The sequence below is a fragment of the Chelonia mydas genome, chromosome 5 (genome assembly GCF_015237465.2).
Source record: "Chelonia mydas isolate rCheMyd1 chromosome 5, rCheMyd1.pri.v2, whole genome shotgun sequence".
Lineage (NCBI taxonomy): Eukaryota > Metazoa > Chordata > Testudines > Cheloniidae > Chelonia > Chelonia mydas.
In genome coordinates this window covers 1475401-1497140 of record NC_051245.2, presented here as the reverse complement: position 1 = coordinate 1497140, position 21740 = coordinate 1475401, and the positions used below count along the sequence as shown (strand labels likewise).

Sequence of the window (21740 nt, the reverse complement as noted above, 5' to 3'; positions counted from 1 at the left end):
CTGCTTGTATCTGCACCAACCACTGTGGGTTTGTTCACATCATAGCACTTGAGAACTGGAGCTGCTGAGATCACTTCTTTGATGTTTTTGAAGGCAATTTCTTAATTTGGCCCCCAGAGGTCCAAACTGTTGGACTTTAACAGTTCATTCCATGGTTTTGTCACTGTAGAAAGATTTTGTAGATATCAGCAAAGGTAATTTCCCATCCCCAATAAACGATTCAGTTCTGGTACATTAGCTGATGCATTCAATTCTCAAATTGCTTTATTTTCTCAGGGCTAGGACTGATTCCATCTGTTTACTGTCTGTCCCAGAGACTTGAGTTGGGGTAGGTGGAAAACACATTTGTCCTTGTGTAGCTTCAGTCCAGACTGACTAATTAGGCTTACGACTTCACTGAGGGTTTTGTTGTGTTCTTCCATCAATGATCCATATATCAAAATATCGTTCATGAAAACTAAAACTCCATTTGTGTTTCTTAACCATTCTTCCATCCTCCTCTGAAAAATTTCAAGTGCAGTGGTCATCCCAAAAGGTAATCTTCACAAGCAAAATATCCAAAAGGCTGTGATAAATATTTAGCACTTTCTTTGGCTAAAGGAATTTGCTAGAATCCACTTGATGCATCCACTTGGAGAATACTGTAGCTGTTTTCACTTTGGGAAGGAAGCTGTCCAGTGTTAGGAGATATTTTTCTCCCACAACTGCTTCATTAAGTCTTTTAAGATCCACACAGATGCATATTTTTCCATTTTTCTTTGTAATTGGTACCACTGGGGGACACGTTGCTGTTGGCTCAGAGATTTGCTCAGTTACGCCAATCTGCTCCATGTTTAACTCAGTCTCCACTCTATGAAGTGGGATATGAATATGTGTGATAGGAATCCCGCCAGGTGTATGTACACTATGTGATTCAGCATTGTCCTAGAAGGTGATTTGTACTGGGTCTTCTTTCAAAATCCCAATATCACCAAATATTCCATCGAGTTCTTCCACCTTTCTCACTAGGCCCATCAGGGCTGCCACACTGAGGCTGAGAAGGCTGTTGGCCCATGGTCCTTTGATCATGTACACTCTGGATGCATAGCTTTTGTCTTTGTATAAACAACGAGGAGTCCTTGTGGCACCTTAGAGACTAACAAATTTATTTGGGCATAAGCTTTCGTGGGCTAAATGCATCTGATGAAGTGGGCTATAGCCCATGAAAACTTATGCCCAAATAAATTTGTTAGTCTCTAAGGTGCCACAAGGACTCTTTGTTGTTTTTGCTGATAAGACAAACACAGCTACCACGCTGAATTTTGTCTTTGTATGTTGTTTCTGTGGTAGACTATGCAGTTCAGAATACCTCCAGGGCTAGTTAGAGCTGCATAAGGTGACTTCTGCTCTGGGAGAGGTTGAAGGTGATTGTAAGTCCCTTCTGAGATGACTGTGACATCAGTTCCTGAATCCATTTAAAAGTCAATAGTCTTGCCCTGAATATTCAGTTTCACTCTCCAGGCAGGCTCTGTGTCGTCACAAGTGTTAGATCCCAGAAACAAGGGCTCTTAGAATCATAGAATCATAGAATATCAGGGTTGGAAGGGACCCCAGAAGGTCATCTAGTCCAACCCCCTGCTCGAAGCAGGACCAAGTCCCAGTTAAATCATCCCAGCCAGGGCTTTGTCAAGCCTGACCTTAAAAACCTCTAAGGAAGGAGATTCTACCACCTCCCTAGGTAACGCATTCCAGTGTTTCACCACCCTCTTAGTGAAAAAGTTTTTCCTAATATCCAATCTAAACCTCCCCCATTGCAACTTGAGACCATTACTCCTCGTTCTGTCATCTGCTATCATTGAGAACAGTCTAGAGCCATCCTCTTTGGAACCCCTCTCAGGTAGTTGAAAGCAGCTATCAAATCCCCCCTCATTCTTCTCTTCTGCAGACTAAACAATCCCAGCTCCCTCAGCCTCTCCTCATAAGTCATGTGCTCTAGACCCCTAATCATTTTTGTTGCCCTTCGCTGGACTCTCTCCAATTTATCCACATCCTTCTTGTAGTGTGGGGCCCAAAACTGGACACAGTACTCCAGATGAGGCCTCACCAGTGTCGAATAGAGGGGAACGATCACGTCCCTCGATCTGCTCGCTATGCCCCTACTTATACATCCCAAAATGCCATTGACCTTCTTGGCAACAAAGGCACACTGTTGACTCATATCCAGCTTCTCGTCCACTGTCACCCCTAGGTCCTTTTCCGCAGAACTGCTACCTAGCCATTCGGTCCCTAGTCTGTAGCGGTGCATTGGATTCTTCCATCCTAAGTGTAGGACCCTGCACTTATCCTTATTGAACCTCATCAGATTTCTTTTGGCCCAAACCTCCAATTTGTCTAGGTCCTTCTGTATCCTATCCCTCCCCTCCAGCGTATCTACCACTCCTCCCAGTTTAGTATCATCCGCAAATTTGCTGAGAGTGCAATCCACACCATCCTCCAGATCACATCATAGTTCCTTGACATCACCAGGACCTCCAGTTCTCCCTGCTTGTTTCCAAGGCTTTGTGCATTTGTATATAGGCACTTGAGATAACCTGTTGATCGCCCCTCATTCCCAGTATGAGGCAGGAGCCCTCCCCTCACAGACATTCCTGCCTGTGTTTCCTCCCGGTATCCCGCTTTCCCACTTACCTCAGGGCTTTGGTCTCCTTCCCCCGGTGAACCTAGTTTAAAGCCCTCCTCACTAGGTTAGCCAGCCTGCTGGCAAAGATGCTCTTCCCTCTCTTCGTAAGATGGAGCCCGTCTCTGCCCAGCACTCCTCCTTCATGGAACACCATCCCATGGTCAAAGAATCCAAAGCCTTCTCTCCGACACCAGCTGCGTAGCCATTCGTTGACTTCCACGATTCGACGGTCCCTACCGTCTTGATTGTCTGTAATACGAGTCAACTCCTTCAATGCTTTGGTGCAGCAAACAGCTGCAAAATGTCCATATTTCATGCATTTATTACACCGTGTGCCTCTGGCTGGACATGCATCATCTCTTGGGATATGATTTTTTCCATACCTTGTGCATGTAGACAGGAATTTGTCCCTCTTAGCCTGGGGGTTCTCTCTCCTTTCCTCAGGGGTTTTATGATCATTACTTTTAACAGTCATGCTGAGTCTCTTTACTGCTTCTAAGCTAGTTTCTTGTGTTTCATGTTTGGTCAGTTGTGCTTGGTTTTGCTGTCTCACCAGCTCAGACTGCTTTGCTGTCGGTACAGCTGGGTGTAGGGTTAAGTCTGTGTTTAATTGCAGTTGCTGTGAAACATTATTATCAGCTAACCCAGTTACCAGCCTGTCTCTGCTATTTTCATGTTTTGCATTCCCCCAAATCACAGTTTTCAGCCAATGCACACAGAGCTCTTATTAACATTTAATATTTTCCCCTGGTTCTTGGATTCTCTGATGAAAACACACTCTTTCATAAACCGCATCGCTCTGAAGTATTAAGTATGCATCAAACATAGCCAGGACCCTTTCATAGTCGTCTTTATGAATGTCTTCAGTAAAGTCAAAGCATTTAAAGATATGCTCTGCCTGCTTCCCCATAGCATAAATTAAAGTTGATACCTGTATATCTCCGGTGTCTTTGTGGAGTTTGTTTGCAATTTGAAATCTTGCAAAATACGGCATCCACTCTGTCCGCTGGGAAGATCTGTCAAAGCTGAAGTTTTCTGGGGCATTGAAGAATAGTGTGTTGATGAGATCCTGCAACCTTTGTTGCTTTGTTCCTTCTCTCTGAAACTTTTGTTGTTGTTTTCCTTCTGTTTCTGTTCTCAGTTCACTCCTGACACTTCCCCAGGATTTTTCTGAACCCAAAGCTCTTGGTAACTTTACTCTTTGCAAGGTGGTGTCAAGAAATAAATCAATGGGGACACAACAGACTGTCTGAGAGATGGTTGGCATAAGCAGTACAACACAAGAGTGCTTTCACTTACAACTTCTGCTTTATTTAGTCTCAAGCACATACACACATAAGCAACAAGTTAGAGACCTCCAAACCAACAGTTACCCCAAAAGTCTGGAGGGATCTTCAAGTGGGTCAGTTTAACGGGGTCAGCACCCACCTTTCACAAGCAACCCCTTCTGGTAAGGTGTCAACCTGCTGTTTCTTAGTTCTTGGAATGGGGTGGGACCCACCTCTCATGGGCACCCCCCATCCCTCGGCTGATGGTTTCTTCGGCAGCTCTTCAGTGCCTCAGCCCTCAGTTGCACACACTGTCTATAGGTGGAACAGAACAAACAAACCCGTTCCGTATACAGCCTTTACCCTCCACCAAGGCTTCCTCCCAGGAGACACTGCCTTCTAGAACAGTCCAACGGGGCCCATTGTGGTTCCCTGGACTGGTGAGTCCTATCGGCAGCTCTCCCTAGGCTCAGTCTCTAACCAGGCCAACCGGCACCAATCACAGTATCCTTCACTGGTCTGGCTAGGCTCTGGGCTCAGTCCTTGCTCAGTCCCTGCAGTCAGCCAGGAGCTCCTTCTTCACTACCCCGGTCTTTGGCAGCCTTCCCTGGGCTCAGTCTTGCCTGCACTGAGCTGTCCCTGGTCCTGTTGCTCTTCCAGCCAGCCAGGAACCCGGTTTTCCCTCTTCCAGCTCCAGGCAGGAACTGACTGACTCTGTCTCTTCTGCTCCTTTTTATATGGCTCTCCTGGCCCCTGATTGGTCACTCCTGCAGTCCCTCTGATTGGCTGCTTCCCCTGCAGTAACTCTAGGCTGCTTGGAGGACTTCTCTTCTGCTCCTCTCTGGGACGAGGTGTGGCAGGACCCTAAGGGCCCCAGCAGATGGCCCCTGGCCCTAGTCCACCGCAGAGTCAACAACTGATTTCCCGTGGCCGGCCTTCTGTCTGCTCCTGGGGATCTTGAGATGTGTCCATGAGGAGTCCACGTAACTCAGAACTTTTCCCCTTTTTATGCTTGTGTCACATAGCTTGTCAATCACCAATAACCTCTGAGCAAACAGTTTGTTAAGCAAGAAGTTTCACACTGTTATTTTGCAGAGTCTGCAGTCTCATGGACCCGGCTATACTGTACTGTACTGCTCAGATTGAGAGAGTGAGACGGGTACCCAGAAGTCACCTACTTCAGGACAGGCCCAACAAAGAAAATAACAGAACGCCACTGACCATCACGTACAGTCCCCAGCTAAAATCTCTCCAGCACCTTATCAACGATCTACAACCTATCCTGGAAAACGATCCTTCACTCTCCCAGACCTTGGGAGACAGACCAGTCCTTGCCTACAGACAGCCCCCCAACCTGAAGCAAACACTCACCAGCAACCACACAACAAAAACACTAACCCAGGAACCTATCCTTGCAACAAAGCCCGATGCCAACTCTGTCCACATATTTATTCAGGGGACACCATCATAGGACCTAATCACATTAGCCATGCCATCAGGGGCTCATTCACCTGCACATCTACCAATGTGATATATGCCATCCTGTGCCAGCAATGCCCCTCTGCCATGCACATTGGCCAAGCCGGACTGGGAGTGGGTGGCTCATTACACAAGCAGTTGGGCAGCTGCAGCTCCCAGCGGTGGCTCCGCAGGCGAGTCCCTCCCCACCCGGGCAGGGGAGACAGGGGAACAGCAGCGAGCGAACGGGGGCTGGGTCTTGGGGGGAAGGGGCAGAGCGGGGGTGGTTCCAGCACTCCTGCTGGAGTGTGCGGTTTTTAAATATTACCCGAGAGGCCACTCACAGTGGCTTGAGGGGCTGTTGAAAACAGGGGGTGCTGCTGGGCTCCCAGGGCGCGGCTCCCTGTCAGAGGGGCCGGACATGCCCTGGGGCAGGGCTGGTTTATGGCCCAGGCACTGCAGGCGCGTGCCTAAGGCCCTGTCACGGATGACGACAATCCCAACGCTCGTTAAAACACTGCTTCTAGCCCGGTGGGCTGCAAAGAACTTGAAAAGTGCCCTGAGTGTGAGTGATGAGGTGATATCTGCCTGAGTCTGCAGACAGCCTTGATCCGGGGGGTCTGTAGCTGGGCGCACCGGGTGGAACGAGAAGAGCTTAGACTGAACAGCAGGAGAAATGTTTGGGAGCAGACCTGCCCCTCCTGCTCCAGGGCGTGAGCCAACCTCTGACTGGGGGGTGGGGACCCTCCCTGGGGCAGGTGACCCCATCGCTCCCTCCTGGGGGGTTCCTATGTCTCTGTCTGAAGCCGCTAGTTTGGACCCAGGATCCGGGGCTCGATGGAGCACAGCTCCGGTCCAGCCTGGCGCTGCCAGTTTCTGTGACAGACGTCCTGACAGGGACACCCCCGCCCCCCAGGAGTGGCATCCTCTCTGGGGGTGTGGAGGGAGCAGTTAACACTGGACTGCTCAGAACGCTGGGGAACTCCCTGTTGGGAACAATCCTGCCCTGGCCGGCGGATGGGCTGGCTGGGCCCAAGGGGGCTTTGCTGGCTTCAAGTGCTACAAGTCTTTAAAAAATACCCTTAAAGCCCCCTCCCCCCCCCCCCAGTGTGCCTTGGCCTCGTGGGCTCCTCTCGCAGGCACTGACCCTGACCTCAGGCCTTCCCCGCTCCCCTGCTCTGGGTGCGCCCGGACGGTTCTCAGTTACCCCACGCCCCAGCTGGGTTTCCAGCCGCGCGAGCAGGGAGCTGGCCAGGGCCGAGAGCCGCTGTGTCCTCACTTACCCGGACAGGTAACGTTCCCTGGGGTAGGGCGCCATGTGCCCCGGTCCCACCTAGCCCAGTAACTCCAGGTCTGACCCCGTCTCACACATCTGATCACAGAGGGCGAAGGCTGGGACCCCCAAGGGCAGCTCAGCGTCATCTCTTCATTCAGGCCATAAAACGGCCGGTCTGGCACAAACCGGAGTCTGGGGTCCCACTGGGGCCGGGGGCATTTCTCTGCCAGAGGAAAGGGGTGTGGTGTTAGTGAGGGCTGGGGCAGCCCGGCTGGGAGACGTCTGACGCTGGGGGATAATCACCCCGGGACGGGCTGGCGCCCCCTCGCCTGGGCCATTTAGAACGAGGGCCGGAGCACGAGGCCTGGCCTGTGGAGCCCTGCGGCGGTGGGGGTCTAACCGGGCTTTCCCGGCTCTCACTGGTCCGACCCATGGGCTCACTTGCCCCCTCTGTGGGGCAGGGCCGTGAACGAACGAACTCAGCCGCTTGTGGAAGCACCAGGGGTCTGAACACAGTGGAAGAGCCCGGCAGGGACGGGGGCTGCCCCAGGCAGCTCATGGTGGGGGTGGTGAGGGCACGATTCAGCCACAAGGCTCCTTTGGGAAGGTTTATGTCCTTGGGGCATCACCCTCTGCCCAGCCTGGGGCTTCTCCTGCCTCAGGCAGATGCCCCCCGCAGGGCGCGACCAGGGCCCGAGGGGTCAGGCAGGGCAAACGCCCACCCCGATGGTTGGGGTCCTGAGATGGGAACTGGCCACTGGGTGCTGCTCTCCTGACAGCGGGGTAATGTCACGAGAGCAGAGACCTCCACCCCATCCAGCTCCCTGAGCTCCATGGGCCTCGCACCTGCGCAGAGCCTCGCAGGGGACCTCAGGTCCTGGGTTCGAATCCCCCCAGCCCATCCTGCAGCCCGTCTGTGCAGAACTCACCCACACAGCTCACATGGCTCGTGTCCCACTCCACGCGCCCAGCCGTCTCCGTACACTGCATCCAAGCCGGGGGCCCCTCGTACTGCTCCGGGCGACAGGTCACCCAAACCCTCTCGCCAACGACAAACTCTGTCCGTGAGGAGGCAGCAGAGACCGACGGGGGCAAGTTTCCTGCCGTCGTACAAAACCCTGGAGGGAAAGAAATGTCCAGCCTCCGCAAATCCCAACCTCATGACGACTGCGTCCTCCCCTCCCAGCAGAGCGACCCGGACTGCGCCCCACCCTGGGAGGGGGACACCCAGTGCTGATACCGCTCCCGCCCCACAGTGTTGTGAAAGGGGCTGTCAGCCCATCTGCCCAGGCCGGCCCCACCCCCGTCACCTGAGGGATGCTGACACCTGTTGGCCAGTGCCCCATATCCCACCGCGTCTCCTTCCCCCGTTAGCCAATGTCCCTCCCCCACACCCCAGACCACGAACACCCCCAATACGCCCCAATACGCCCGTCTGGGTCCCCGCGCTGCACACATCACTATGGCAACTGAGCTCCTGCCCCAGTGTCCCCATAGCAGCTTAGTGTCTCCTGAGCCGCCCACCTGCCCCTGGCACCCAGCCCCGGCACACCTGCCTGGGCAACATCTGCTCCCTCAGAGGCAGATGCCACCTCTGTCCCCCAGACAGATCCCAGCCCCCCGAGCGCCCCTCCCCACAGCCCTCTGCCCGCTCCTGGGAGCTGCTCCCCGAGAACCCTCCCCCTTGAGCAGCCCCTCACTTGGTGTGACGAAGTGGGACTGTTCTTAATGTTTCCCCCGAATAGTGTGGGGGTGCCTCAGTTTCCCCTATGGAGTCCTTAAGTATCTAGGTGGTGGGGTAAGGGTGTATGATCATTGCAGAGCCCTAGAGGGCAGGTGTGTGCAGGGGTCTGGACACGGAGAATGGCCGACACCCTGTTTCCTGGCAACTGATGGCCTGGGCCCTTCCCCCCTGCAAGATGAGAGCTAAAGGGTTGGAGAACAAAGGAATCCGGTGACCTCCTGGCCCGGGAAAGGGACAAAGCCCAGAGGAGGAGGGGCTGGAGGGAGTTTCAGTTGGGGGCTGGCTGGGACATGGAGTGAAGTGCAGACGTGGTTGTCTGGCTCACTGACCCCCCAAATGGACCCAGCTGAGGGGTCCCGTTCTCTGCACCTACAAGCTCTGTGTTAGACCATGTTCCTGTCGTCTAATAAACCTCTGTGTTACTGGCTGGCTGAGAGTCCCGTCTGACTGCGGAGTTGGGGTGCAGGACCCTCTGGCTTCCCCAGGACCCCGCCTGGGTGGACTCGCTGTGGGAAGCGCACGGAGGGGCAGAGGAGGCTGAATGCTCCGAGGTCAGACCCAGGAAGGTGGAGCCGGGTGAGCTGTGTGTCCTGCAGGCAGGCTGCTCACAGAGAGGAGACTTCCCCAGAGTCCTGACTGGCTTCATGGGGAGCAGTTCCAGAGCATCGCCCGGGCACTCCGTGACACTTGGGCCAAGGAGCTGGGGTCACGGTCACACCAGGGCTGAATTCAGATTCTCCACTCTCTGAACCCTGCCCCGGAGCATCTCGGCCTCATCTCCCACGTCCCTCCGGGCCCAGCCTCTCGGAGCTTTGCCGCTGCCTCCTTTGCCCGAGCCTGCCATGCTCTCACCTGGGCCCACAGAGCCCGGCTGGGTCTGGCCACTCTCCCTGCCTCCCTCCTCCGCCAGTGACCCCGGATCCTGCGCTCAGACCTTGCTGGGTCTGGACCCTCACCTCCCTCCTCTGCCAGTGACCCCGGATCCTGCGCTCAGACCCCGCTGGGTCTGGACCCTCCCCTCCTCCCTCCTCTGCCAGTGACCCCGGATCCTGCGCTCACACCCCGCTGGGTCTGGGCCCTCCCCTCCCTCCCTCCTCCGCCAGTGACCCCGGATCCTGCGCTCACACCCCGCTGGGTCTGGGCCCTCCCCTCCTCCCTCCGCCGCCAGTGACCCCGGATCCTGCGCTCACACCCCGCTGGGTCTGGGCCCTCCCCTCCTCCCTCCTCCGCCAGTGACCCCGGATCCTGCGCTCACACCCCGCTGGGTCTGGACCCTCACCCTCCTCCCTCCTCCGCCAGTGACCCCGGATCCTGCGCTCACACCCCACTGGGTCTGGACCCTCACCCTCCTCCCTCCTCCGCCAGTGACCCCGGATCCTGCGCTCACACCCCGCTGGGTCTGGGCCCTCCCTGCCTCCCTCCTCCGCCAGTGACCCCGGATCCTGCGCTCACACCCCGCTGGGTCTGGACCCTCCCCTCCTCCCTCCTCCGCCAGTGACCCCAGATCCTGCGCTCACACCCCGCTGGGTCTGGACCCTCCCCTCCCTCCTCCCTCCTCCGCCAGTGACCCCGGATCCTGCTGTCACGGAGTGTGGGGGAGTCCAGGCCCTGCACCCCTCTTCCTGGGATTCACTGAGACTCTCAGCCAGCCAGTAAAACAGCAGGTTTATTGGACAACAGGAACACAGTCCAAAACAGAGCTTGTGGGGACACCCAGGACCCCTCAGTCAAGTCCTTCTGGGGGAGCAGGGAGCTTAGACCCCAGCCCTGGGGTTCCCTGTGTTCCTCCACCCAGCCCCAACCTGAAAACTAAACCCACCGAGCAGGTTCCCTGCTGCAGCCTCCGTCCACATTCCTGGGCAGAGGTGTCACCTCCCCCTCCCCCTCCTGGCTCAGGTAACAGGCTCTCAGGTCTCCCGACCCCAGGGCACATTCCCAGGTCAACACTCCCCCCTCCCTGCTGCGTCACATCGTCACATCTCTCCCCCCTTCGAGACTGAACTGAGCGGGGTCACTGTAACCAGTGACCTGGGGAAGTTCGGGGCCCCCTCTCCGGGACAGCGCATCCGCTATCAGGTTGGCACTTCCCTTCACGTGGACCACGTCCATGTCGTAATCCTGCAGGAGCAGGCTCCACCTCAGGAGCTTGGCGTTGGCTCCTTTCATCTGGTGCAGCCAGGTCAGGGGAGAGTGGTCGGTGTAGACGGTGAAGTGTCGCCCGAAGAGATAGGGCTCTAGTTTCTTGAGGGCCCACACCATGGCCAGGCACTCCTTCTCGATGGCCGCGTAGTGTTGCTCCCGGGGTAGCAACTTCTTGCTCAGGTACACGATGGGGTGTCTCTCCCCCTTTTCATCATCCTGCATTAACACCGCCCCCAGTCCCGTGTCTGAGGCGTCGGTGAACACCACAAAGGGCTTGTCAAAGTCTGGGTTTGCCAGAACTGGGCCACTGACCAGAGCCTCCTTCAGCGCCCGGAAAGCCTCCTGGCACTGCTCGGTCCAGACCACCTTGTCTGGCTTCCCCTTCTTGCATAGCTCAGTGATGGGGGTGGCTATGGCGCTAAAGTGGGGCACAAATCTTCGGTAGTATCCTACCATCCCAATAAAGGCTTGGACCTGCTTTTTGGTGTGGGGAGCGGGCCAGTCTCTGATCACCTCCACCTTGGCTGGTTCCGGCTTTAGGCGGCCGCTCCCCACCCGATGGCCCAGGTAAGGTACTTCAGCCATCCCCACCTTGCACTTCTCCGCTTTGACAGTCAGCCCAGCCCCCTGGAGTCGGTCCAGCACTTGTCTAACCTGGGCCACGTGGTCCTCCCAGGTCTGGCTAAAGACACAGATGTCGTCAATATACGCCACGGCAAAACTCTCCATCCCCCTCAGGAGCTGGTCCACCAGGCGCTGGAAGGTGGCCGGCGCTCCCTTGAGGCCGAAAGGCAGGGTCAGAAACTCATAGAGCCCCAGAGGGGTGATAAAGGCCGATTTCAGCCGGGCATCTGCATCCAGCGGCACTTGCCAGTAGCCCTTTGTAAGGTCCATGGTGGTAAGGTACCGAGCTCCTCCCAGCTTGTCTAGGAGCTCGTCCGGCCTGGGCATGGGGTAGGCATCCGATACAGTGATGGCATTGAGCTTCCGATAGTCCACACAGAACCGGACCGACCCATCCTTTTTGGGGACCAGCACCACTGGCGAGGCCCAAGGGCTGGCCGATGGCTGGATCACCCCCAAAGCCAGCATGTCCCGGACCTCTCTTTCCAGGTCCTGAGCAGTTTTCCCTGTGACTCGGAAGGGGGAGCATCTTATCGGCGGGTGCGACCCTGTCTGCACCCGGTGGACAGTCAGATTAGTGCGTCCAGGCTGGTTGGAAAACAGCTGTCGGTACGGATGCAGCACCCCCCTGACCTCAGCTTGCTGGGCAGGGGTGAGCTGATCCGAGAGGGGAATTGTTTCCAGGGGGGAACCAGCTCTGGTCCCAGGGAACAGGTCTACTAAAGGGTCATCTCCCTGCTCCTCCCACTGACCACACACGGCCAACACCACATTCCCCCTGGCATAATATGGCTTCATCATATTCACATGGTACACCCGGCGGTGGTGGGCCCGGTTCGACAGCTCCACCACATAGTTTACCTCATTGAGCTGCTTGACGACCTTGAACGGGCCCTCCCAGGCGGCCTGTAGTTTGTTCTTTCTCACGGGGATGAGAACCATCACCTGATCCCCGGTGGCGTAGGCACGGGCCCGCGCCGTGCGGTCATACCAGACCTTCTGCTTCCTCTGGGCTCTGGCCAGATTCTCCCTGGCCAGGCCCATGAGTTCAGCCAGTCTCTCTCGGAAGATCAGGACATACTCCACCACTGACTCTCCATCGGGAGTGGCCTTCCCCTCCCACTCGTCTCTCATCAGGTCCAGGGGGCCCCTCACCCTCCTTCCATATAACAGTTCGAAAGGCGAAAATCCGGTAGACTCCTGGGGCACCTCCCTGTACGCGAACAGCAGGTGAGGTAAGTACTTGTCCCAATCCTGCGGGTGCTGGTTCATAAAGGTTTTCAGCATCATCTTTAGCGTCCCGTTAAACCTCTCCACCAGCCCATTGGACTGGGGGTGATACGCTGAGGCCCAGTCGTGCCGGACCCCACATTTCTCCCACAAACACCGGAGCAGGGCCGACATGAAGTTGGAGCCTTAGTCTGTCAAGACTTCCCTGGGGAACCTCACTCGGCTGAAAATGGTCAGGAGCGCATCTGCCACGGTGTCTGCTTCAATGGAAGCTAAGGGCACTGCCTCGGGGTAGCGGGTGGCAAAATCTACCACCACCAGAATGTATTTCTTCCCCGACCGGGTCGTCTTGCTGAGAGGCCCCACGATGTCCATGGCCACCTTCTGGAAAGGCTCCTCTATGATGGGCAAAGGTCTCAAGGCCGCTTTCCCCTTGTCCCGGGCCTTCCCCACCCTCTGACAGGGGTCACAGGATCGGCAATACTGCCGGACGGTGGTAAAGACCCCGGGCCAGTAAAAGTTCTGTAGCAACCTCTGCCGGGTGTGCCGGATTCCCTGGTGCCCTGCGAGGGGGATGTCATGGGCCAGGGACAGGAGCTTGCGGCGGTACTTCTGGGGGACCACCAGCAGCCTCCTGATCCCACAGGACTCCCCTTCCCCTGGGGGAGCCCATTCTCGGTACAGGAACCCCTTCTCCCACAAGAACCTCTCCTGGCAGCCTCTCCTCATGGTCCGTCCCTCACTGAGGTCGGCCAGGTCCCTGAGCTTCCGCAAGGAGGGATCTTTCCTCAACTCAGCCTGGAACTCAGCGGCTGGGGAAGGGATGGGGCCCGGTTCCCCCTCCGTGGCCAGGTCTGAGGCCTCAGCCTCTCTGAGCCGTGCCCCTCGGCGCTCCCTCCCCACCCGAGTAGGGTCTCGCGCCTCCAGTGTGGTACCCTCCCCAGGGTCAGGTCGCAGTGCCCCTCGCCGGCTCTGGCTACGGGTCACAACCAGGGCGGTCTGGGGGTCGCTTGGCCAGTCCTCTAGGTCTCCCCCCATCAAAACTTCAGTGGGCAAATGGTGGTGTACCCCCACATCCTTGGGGCCCTCCTTGGCCCCCCATTTCAGGTGTACCCTTGCCACGGGCACCTTAAATGGGGTCCCGCCCACCCCCGTCAGGGTCAGGTAGGTGTTGGGCACCACCCGATCTGGGGCCACCACCTCGGGCCGGGCCAGCGTCACCTCCGCGCCCGTATCCCAGTATCCATTGACCTTCCTCCCATCCACCTCCAGGGGAACAAGGCACTCTCTCCGGAGGGACAGCCCCGCGCCCACCCTGTAAACTGAGCACCCTGAGTCCGGAGCATCCGGCCCTCTGGCGGGGCTGTCCGGGGGTACTCTTCCCTCCTGAGCAGGTGGCAAACTGGTAGCCCCCCTTTCCTGGGTCGCCTGCCCCTCGTCCAGCTGAGTCCCTACCCAGTTAACCCTGGGTAGGTTTGGTCTGCTCAGTTTGTCCCTGAGCCCGGGGCACTGGGCCCGTACGTGGCCTCTCTGGCCACAGTGATAGCAGCTCAGGTCACGTTGGTCCCCTCGAGCGGGTCGGAGGGGCCCGACACCAGGCGTTCCCCTTTGGAGGGGGTTCTCCCTATTTCCCCGCTGGGAGGCCCCATGGTGACTCTCTCTCTGCATCGGGGGGGGCCTGTTCTTTTGGGACTCCTCCCGGCTACCCCCTGACCGACTGTTCACAAACTCGTCGGCCAGCTGCCCTGCGTGCTGGGGGTTCGCGAGCTTTTTGTCCACCAGCCACAGCCTCAGGTCGGAAGGGCACTGTTCATACAGGTGCTCCAGTACGAACAGGTCAAGCAGGTCCTCTTTAGTTTGGGCCCCCGCTGTCCACTTGCGGGCATATCCCTGCATCCTGTTGACCAGTTGTAGGTAGATGACCTCAGGCGTTTTACGCTGACCCCGGAACCTTCTCCGGTACATCTCGGGGGTCAGCCCAAACTCACGGAGCAGGGCCTGTTTGAACAGTTCATAGTCCCCTGCCTCTGCCCCTGTCATCCGGCTGTAGACCTCTACTGCTTTGGGGTCCAGTAAGGGGGTGAGGAACTGGAGCCTGTCTGCAGGGTCAACCCTGTGCAGCTCGCTGGCATTCTCAAAGGCCGTCAGGAAGCTACCTATGTCCTCCCCCTCCTTCCGCTGGGCCAGGAAGCACTTATCAAAGCTCCTTGCAGTCTTGGGTCCCCCCTCACTCACCGCAGCCGGGGCCCCACTGCTCCTCAGCCTGGCCAGCTCCAGTTCATGCTGTCTTTGTTTCTCCTTCTCCTCCTGCTCATGTTGACGTTCCCTCTCCTTCTCCTGACGCTCCCTCTCCTTCTCCTCCTGCTCATGTTGACGTTGTTTCTCCTTCTCCTCCTGCTCATGTTGACGTTGTTTCTCCTCATGTTGACGTTGTTTTTCATGATCCTCCAGCTCCCTCATTTTCCTCTCCCTCTCCCATTCCAGCCGCATCCGCTCCAGGGATGGGGAGCTCCGCTGGGAGGATCCCCTGCTGACTGCTGGGGTCAGGGTGCCCTCGGTATTCGCTGGGCTTCCCCCAACCCCTCCCCCAGGCATAGGTAGGAAGGGTCTCGGGGTGTCCTGGGCAGCAGTCTGACCCCTCCCAGCCTGGTCAGGTCCCAGGGCCCACGCTGCGTCCGCCGGGCGACTTCCCTCAGGGACAGGGATCGGGTCATCCAAGCGATCCCTCTCTTCCAGCTGGGCAATCAGCTGTTCCTTGGTGGACCTCCCAATGCGCAGCCCCCTCTGCCTGCACAGCTCCACCAGGTCGCTCTTAAGGCGTTTAGCGTACATCTCCCTGCTGGCCACTCACAGGCCGGGCAGCTGTCCACGGTTTCCAGGAAAAGCCCCTAGTGTGCCAGTCCTTCTTGAGGTCACCACCTCTTTGCCAGGGTCAGGCTGCAGACTCCTCCGCCCCTGGGACCGCTTGCTGCAATCCCCCGGGGGACCCTGTTACTGCAAAAGTCCTTCTCTCTGGTCACACACTCCCAGGGGTTAACCGCCCCCTGAAACCGTCTCTCTCTGAATCTTCAGCACACCTGGTCCCCGTCAATCCCCCTTCGTTTTACTGTTCCCCAGTCACTTACTGCAGGAAGCGCCGTTCACGGGGTGCAGTAGATCCCACCGCTGCCACCAGTTGTCACGGAGTGTGGGGGAGTCCAGGCCCTGCACCTCTCTTCCTGGGATTCACTGAGACTCTCAGCCAGCCAGTAAAACAGAAGGTTTATTGGACAACAGGAACACAGTCCAAAACAGAGCTTGTGGGTACACCCAGGACCCCTCAGTGAAGTCCTTCTGGGGGAGCAGGGAGCTTAGACCCCAGCCCTGGGGTTCCCTGTGTTCCTCCACCCAGCCCCAAACTGAAACTAAACCCACCCAGCAGGTTCCCTGCTGCAGCCTCCGTCCACATTCCTGGGCAGAGGTGTTACCTCCCCCTCCCCCTCCTGGCTCAGGTAACAGGCTCTCAGGTCTCCCGTCCCCAGGGCACATTCCCAGGTCAACACTCCCCCCTCCCTGCTGCGTCACATCGTCACAGCGGGACTCTCCTTAATGTTTCCTCTGAATAGTGTGGGGGTGCCTCAGTTTCCCCTATTCAGTTCTTAAGTATCTAGGGGGTGGGGTAAGGGTGTATGATCGTTGCAGAGCCCTAGAGGGCAGGTGTGTGCAGGGGTCTGAACACAGACAATGGCCGACACCCTGTTTCCTGGCAACTGATGGCCTGGGCCCTTCCCCCCTGCAAGGTGAGAGCTAAAGGGTTGGAGAACAAAGGAATCCGGTGACCTCCTGGCCCGGGAAAGGGACAAAGCCCAGAGGAGGAGGGGCTGGAGAGAGTCAGTTTGGGGCTGGCTGGGGACATGGAGTGAAGTGCAGACGGGGTTGTCTGGCTCACTGCCCCCCAAAATGGATCCGGCTGAGGGGTCCTGTTCGCTGCACCTACAAGCTCTGTTTTAGACCATGTTCCTGTCGTCTAATAAACCTCAGTTTTACTGGCTGGCTGAGAGTCCCGTCTGACTGCGGAGCTGGGGGGCAGGACCCTCTGGCTGCCCCAGGAGCCCCGCCTAAGCGGACTCGCTGTGGGAAGCGCACGGAGGGGCAGAGGATGCTGAATGCTCCGAGGTCAGACCCAGGAAGGTGGAGCCGGGTGAGCTGTGTGTCCTGCAGACAGGCTGCTCCCCGAGAGACTTCCCCAGAGTCCTGCCTGGCTTTGTAGGGAGCAGTTCCAGAGCATCGCCCGGGGACTCCGGGACACTAGGACACAGGCTGAGACGCCAACATGGACGCCAGGGGCTAGCGCCGGGACAGCGGCAGGGGGGCGCGAAGGCCGGTCACTCGGGAGCTGTGAGGTGCTAGAGGGTGGGACGCCGGATCCCGGTGATCGCGGTGACTCCAGGGGCTCACATTCACCAGTGCAGGCGGCAATCCCACTCCAGACACTCTGGTTTCTCCGTCTAGTGCATCTGATCACAGGCTGTGAGGGCCGGTACCCCGCAGGGCAGCTCCATTTCACCGAGTCCCCTTGGCTGTAAAACTGCTGCTCAAGTGCGAACTGGACCCTGGTGTCCCAGGTTTCTGGAGCTTTACACTTTTCTGTTCACAGGAGTAAGACGATGGGGGTGAGGGGTCTGAGACACGGTTTGAACAGAGGTCTCTTGGGGCACCTTGGCTGAGCCATGTGCGCTGTTACCACACCACAGGCTGCCAGCTGTCACGTCCGCAGGGCTCTGGGCCCTGGGCTGGGCCGGCTGGTCTCTGACAGATTTCACACCCATGGGCTGTTATTATCCTGACTAGTGCATTCATCACCCACCCCAGGATTCAACGCCCCGCGCTCGGCTGGGGAACTCAGTGTGTGGGGGAGGCTGGCGGGCTCCCACTGTGTCGTCCTCAGCCCTGAGACACAACTTCCCTGCTTGGCAGAGAGAATACTTCATGGCCTGGCTGTGCATTAACTTTGAATGTGGATCCAGCTCATGATCTAACCTCACACTGGAGGTCCGGGGGGCGGAGGACTGGGAGGAAGGAAGGGAGTTAGACAAATAATAACAGAGTTAATATTTCTCTCATTCTGTACTCTGTTTGCAGTGCTGCTGTAGCCGTGTTGGTCCCAGGAGATTAGAGAGACAAGGTGGGTGAGGTAATCTCTCTTATTGGCCCAATAAAAGGACCTCAACCACCTGGTCTCTATCATTCTATCGAGCTTCACTCCCAGGATCCCAGGCTCTACCCCACCTACACACAGGGACCACTTCAGCCAGCAGCCAAGTGCAGCTACCCTGGGAGGAGCAGGGTGGGGCCTCTTCTTGGCAACAGCCCCTAGGACCTAGTGTCACAGCGTGAGGGGAGTCAGGACCCTGCACCCCCACTTCCTGTGATTCACCGTGACTCTCAGCCAGCCAGTAGAACAGAAGGTTTATTGGAGACGACAGGAACACAGTTCAAACCAGAGCTTGCAGGCATAAACAGGATCCCTTAGTCAGGCCCTTCTGGGGGGCAGGGAGATTAGACCCCAGCCTTGGGGCTCCCTCCGCTTCCCCAGCCAACTCCCCAAAACTGGAAACCCCTCCAGCCGTCTCCCCCAACCTTCCCCCAGCTCCTCCTCCAGCCTTTGTCCAGTTTCCCGGGCAGAAGGTGTCACCTCGCCCCAACTCCCCTCCTGGCTCAGGTTACAGGCTCAGGTTTCTTCCCTCAAGGGAAGCCTCCCATCCCCAATGAAACTCCCCTGCCACATCCCCAGGTCAAATCTGCCCCACTCCCTGCTGCGTCACACCTAGGACCTCAGCATGATTCACCCTGGGGTAACTAAGGAACTGGCTGAAGCGGTCTCCGAACCCTTAGCAATTATCTCACAGAGCTCCAGGAGGATGGGGTCAGTGTGTTCCTGTTCTCCTTGGGGAATATTTTTGTACCATCCTTGATCCTGGGATGTTCTGGTACCACACTTCTGGAACGTGTCTGTGTGAATGTGCTGTGCCGAGCACGTCTTAGGAATGTGCGTTTCTGCAAGATCAGCCCTGTTCTTGCCGCAGTCTGTGAACTTGCTCGCAGGCAGAGCCTGGCGTTTGCTCACAGCCCGACTTTTGCCAACTTTGCTTTATATCAGCAAAGCTTGGCCACTACTTTAGCTCCGGCCTCATACCAGGCCTCTGATACAAAGGCTTGTCTCTTAGGCTCTCTTCCTACAACAGCTGGGGGAAGCAGTAGACTTGATAGATCTTGGACTTAGTAAGGCTTTGATACAGTCCCACCTGACAGTCTCATATGTAAACTAGGGGAACGTGGTCTACGTGAAGTTATTATATGGTGGGTGCAGAACAGGTGGGAAGAGCATACTCAAAGAGGAGTTATCAATGGTTCACTGTCAAACTGGGAAGCTGTATCTAGTGGGGTCCCGTGGGGTCAGTCCTGGGTCTGGTACTACTCAATATTTTCATAAATGACGTGGGTAATGGAGTGGAAAATACGTTTATAAAGTTTGTAAATGACACCAGGCCGGGAGGGGTTGGAAGCCCTTGGAGGAGAGGATTAGAGTTCAAAACAATGCTGACACATTGGAGATCTGCTGTGAATCCAGCAAGATGAAGTTCCCTAAAGACAGGGTGTGACGCAGCAGGGAGGGGGGAGTGTTGACCTGGGAATGTGGCAGGGGAGTTTCACTGGGAGACCTGAGAGCTTGTAACCTGAGCCAGGACGGGGAGGGGGAGGTAACACCTCTGCCCGGGAATGTGAACAGAGGCTGCAGGAGGGAGCCTCCTGGGGGGGGGGGGGGGTTTAGTTTCAGTTCGGTGCTGGGTGGTGGAACGCAGGGAACCCCAGGGCTGAGGTCTAAGCTCCCTGCCCCCCAGAAGGACTTGACTGAGGGGTCCTGGTTGTACCCACAAGCTCTGTTTGAGACTGTGTTCCTGTGGTCCAATAAACCTTCCATTTTACTGGCTGGCTGAGAGTCTCAGTGAATCCCAGGAAGAGGGGTGCAGGGCCTGGACTCCCCCACACTCCGTGACACAGGGCAAAACACTTGAAATGGGAAGGAAAAATCAAAACAATGGGGAATACCTGGCTAGGTGGCAGCGCTGCTCAAATGGACCTGGGGGTTATCGTGGATCACAAATTCCATACGAGACAACAGGGTGCTTGTGGCAGAATGTACCGTGCCCACAGGCGCCCACTCCGTAGGTACTGCAGGGCTCAAGCGCCCACAGCAAGAAAATCGGGGGTGCTCAGCCCCGAAGAACCAGAGCTTGAGTGTGCAATTGAGGAGCTCTGTGCCGCTCCCAGCTTCTGCCCTTGGGGCAGGGAGTTTGTGTATAAACACAGAATCCCAGAGTACCAGGGCTGGAAGGGACCTCAGGAGGTATCTAGTCCAACCCCCTGCTCAAAGCAGGACCAACCCCAATGAAATCATCCCCCCCCAGGGCTTTGTCAAACTGGGCCTTAAAAACCCCTAACAGAGGCAAAGTGATTAAGATAAGGAAAGGCTTGTGTGGGCAGCAGGGAGGGGGGAGTGTTGACCTGGGAATGTGGCAGGGGAGTTTCACTGGGGATGGGAGACCTGAGAGCCGGTAATCTGAGCCAGGAGGGGGAGGGGGAGGTAACACCTCTGCCCAGGAATGTGGACGGAGGCTGCAGCAGGGAACCTGCTGGGTGGGTTTAGTTTCAGTTTGGTGCTGGGTGGTGGAACGCAGGGAACCCCAGGGCTGGGGTCTAAGCTCCCTGCCCCACAGAAGGACTTGACTGAGGGGTCCTGGGTGTACCCACAAGCTCTGTTTTGGACTGTGTTCCTGTGGTCCAATAAACCTTCTGTTTTACTGGCTGGCTGAGAGTCTCAGTGAATCCCAGGAAGAGGGGTGCAGGGCCCGGACTCCCTCACACTCCGTGACAACTGGTGTCAGCGGTGGGATCTACTGCACCCCGTGAACGGCGCTTCCTGCAGTAAGTGACTGGGGAACAGTAAAACGAAGGGGGATTGACGGGGACCAGGCATGCTGAAGATTCAGAGAGAGACGGTTTCCGGGGGCGGTTAACCCCTGGGAGTGTGTGACCAGAGAGAAGGACTTTTGCAGTAACAGGCTCCCCCGGGGGATTGTAGCAAGCGGTCCCAGGGGCGAAGGAGTCTGCCGCTCGACCCTAGCAAAGAGGTGGTGACCTCAAGAAGGACTGGCACCCATGGGGTTCTTCCTGGAAACCGTGGAAAGCTGCCCGGCCTGCGAGTGGCCAGCAGGGAGATGTACGCTAAACGCCTTAAGAGCGACCTGGTGGAGCTGTGCAGGCAGAGGGGGCTGCACATTGGGAGGTCCACCAAGGAACAGCTGATTGCCCAGCTGGAGGAGAGGGATCGCTTGGATGACCCGATCCCTGTCCCTGAGGGAAGCCGCCCGGTGGACGCAGCGTGGGCCCTGGGGCCTGACCGGGCTGGGAGGGGTCAGACTGCTGCCCAGGACACCCCGAGACCCTTCCTACCTATGCCTGGGGGAGGGGTTGGGGGAAGCCCAGCGAATACCGAGGGCACCCTGACCCCGGCAGCCAGCAGGGGATCCTCCCGGCGGAGCTCCCCGTCCCTGGAGCGGAGGCTGCTGGAATGGGAGAGGGAGATGAAAATGAGGGAGCTGGAGTATCATGAAAAACAACATAAGCGTGAGCAGGAGGAGAAGGAGAGGGAACGTCAGGAGAAGGAGAAACAAAGACAGCATGAACTGCAGCTGGCCAGGCTGAGGAGCAGTGGGGGCCCAGCTGCGGTGAGTGAGGGGGGACCTAAGACTGCAAGGAGCTTGGATAAGTGCTTCCTGGCCCAGCGGAAGGAGAGGGAGGACATAGATAGCTTCCTGACGGCCTTTGAGCATGCCTGCGAGATGCACAGGGTTGACCCTGCAGACAGGCTCCAGTTTCTCAACCCCTTATTGGACCCCAAAGCCGTGGAGGTGTACAGCCGAATGACAGGGGCGGAGGCAGGGGACTACGAACTGTTCAAAAGGGCCCTGCTCCGTGAGTTTGGGCTGACCCCTGAGATGTACCGGAGAAGGTTCCTGAGTCAGCGTAAAACACCTGAGGTCACCTACCTACAACTGGTCAACGAAATGCAGGGATATGCCCGCAAGTGGACAGCTGGGGCCCAAGCTAAAGAGGACCTGCTTGACCTAATCGTACTGGAGCAACTGTATGAACAGTGCCCCCCCCCCGATGCAGAGAGAGAGTCATCATGGGGCCTCCCAGCGGGGAAATAGGGAGAACCACCTCCCAAGGGGGACGCCTGGCGTCAGGCCCCTCCGACCCGCTCGAGGGGACCAACGTGACCTGAGCTGCTATCAC

General features: G+C 57.3%; 1 protein-coding gene across 1 annotated transcript in view; it reads right to left on the bottom strand.

The window, feature by feature from the left end:
• The window catches only part of LOC119566615, a 69901-nt gene that overhangs the window by 15570 nt on the left and 32591 nt on the right, over window positions 1-21740 (bottom strand). Inside the window, exons 7-9 of the mRNA XM_037902447.2 lie at window positions 16845-17027; window positions 7591-7779; window positions 6669-6884 (exon numbers count right to left, since the gene is read on the bottom strand). Of these exons, the coding sequence (XP_037758375.1) occupies window positions 6669-6884; window positions 7591-7779; window positions 16845-17027 (588 nt within the window). The remainder of the gene's footprint in view (window positions 1-6668; window positions 6885-7590; window positions 7780-16844; window positions 17028-21740) is intronic.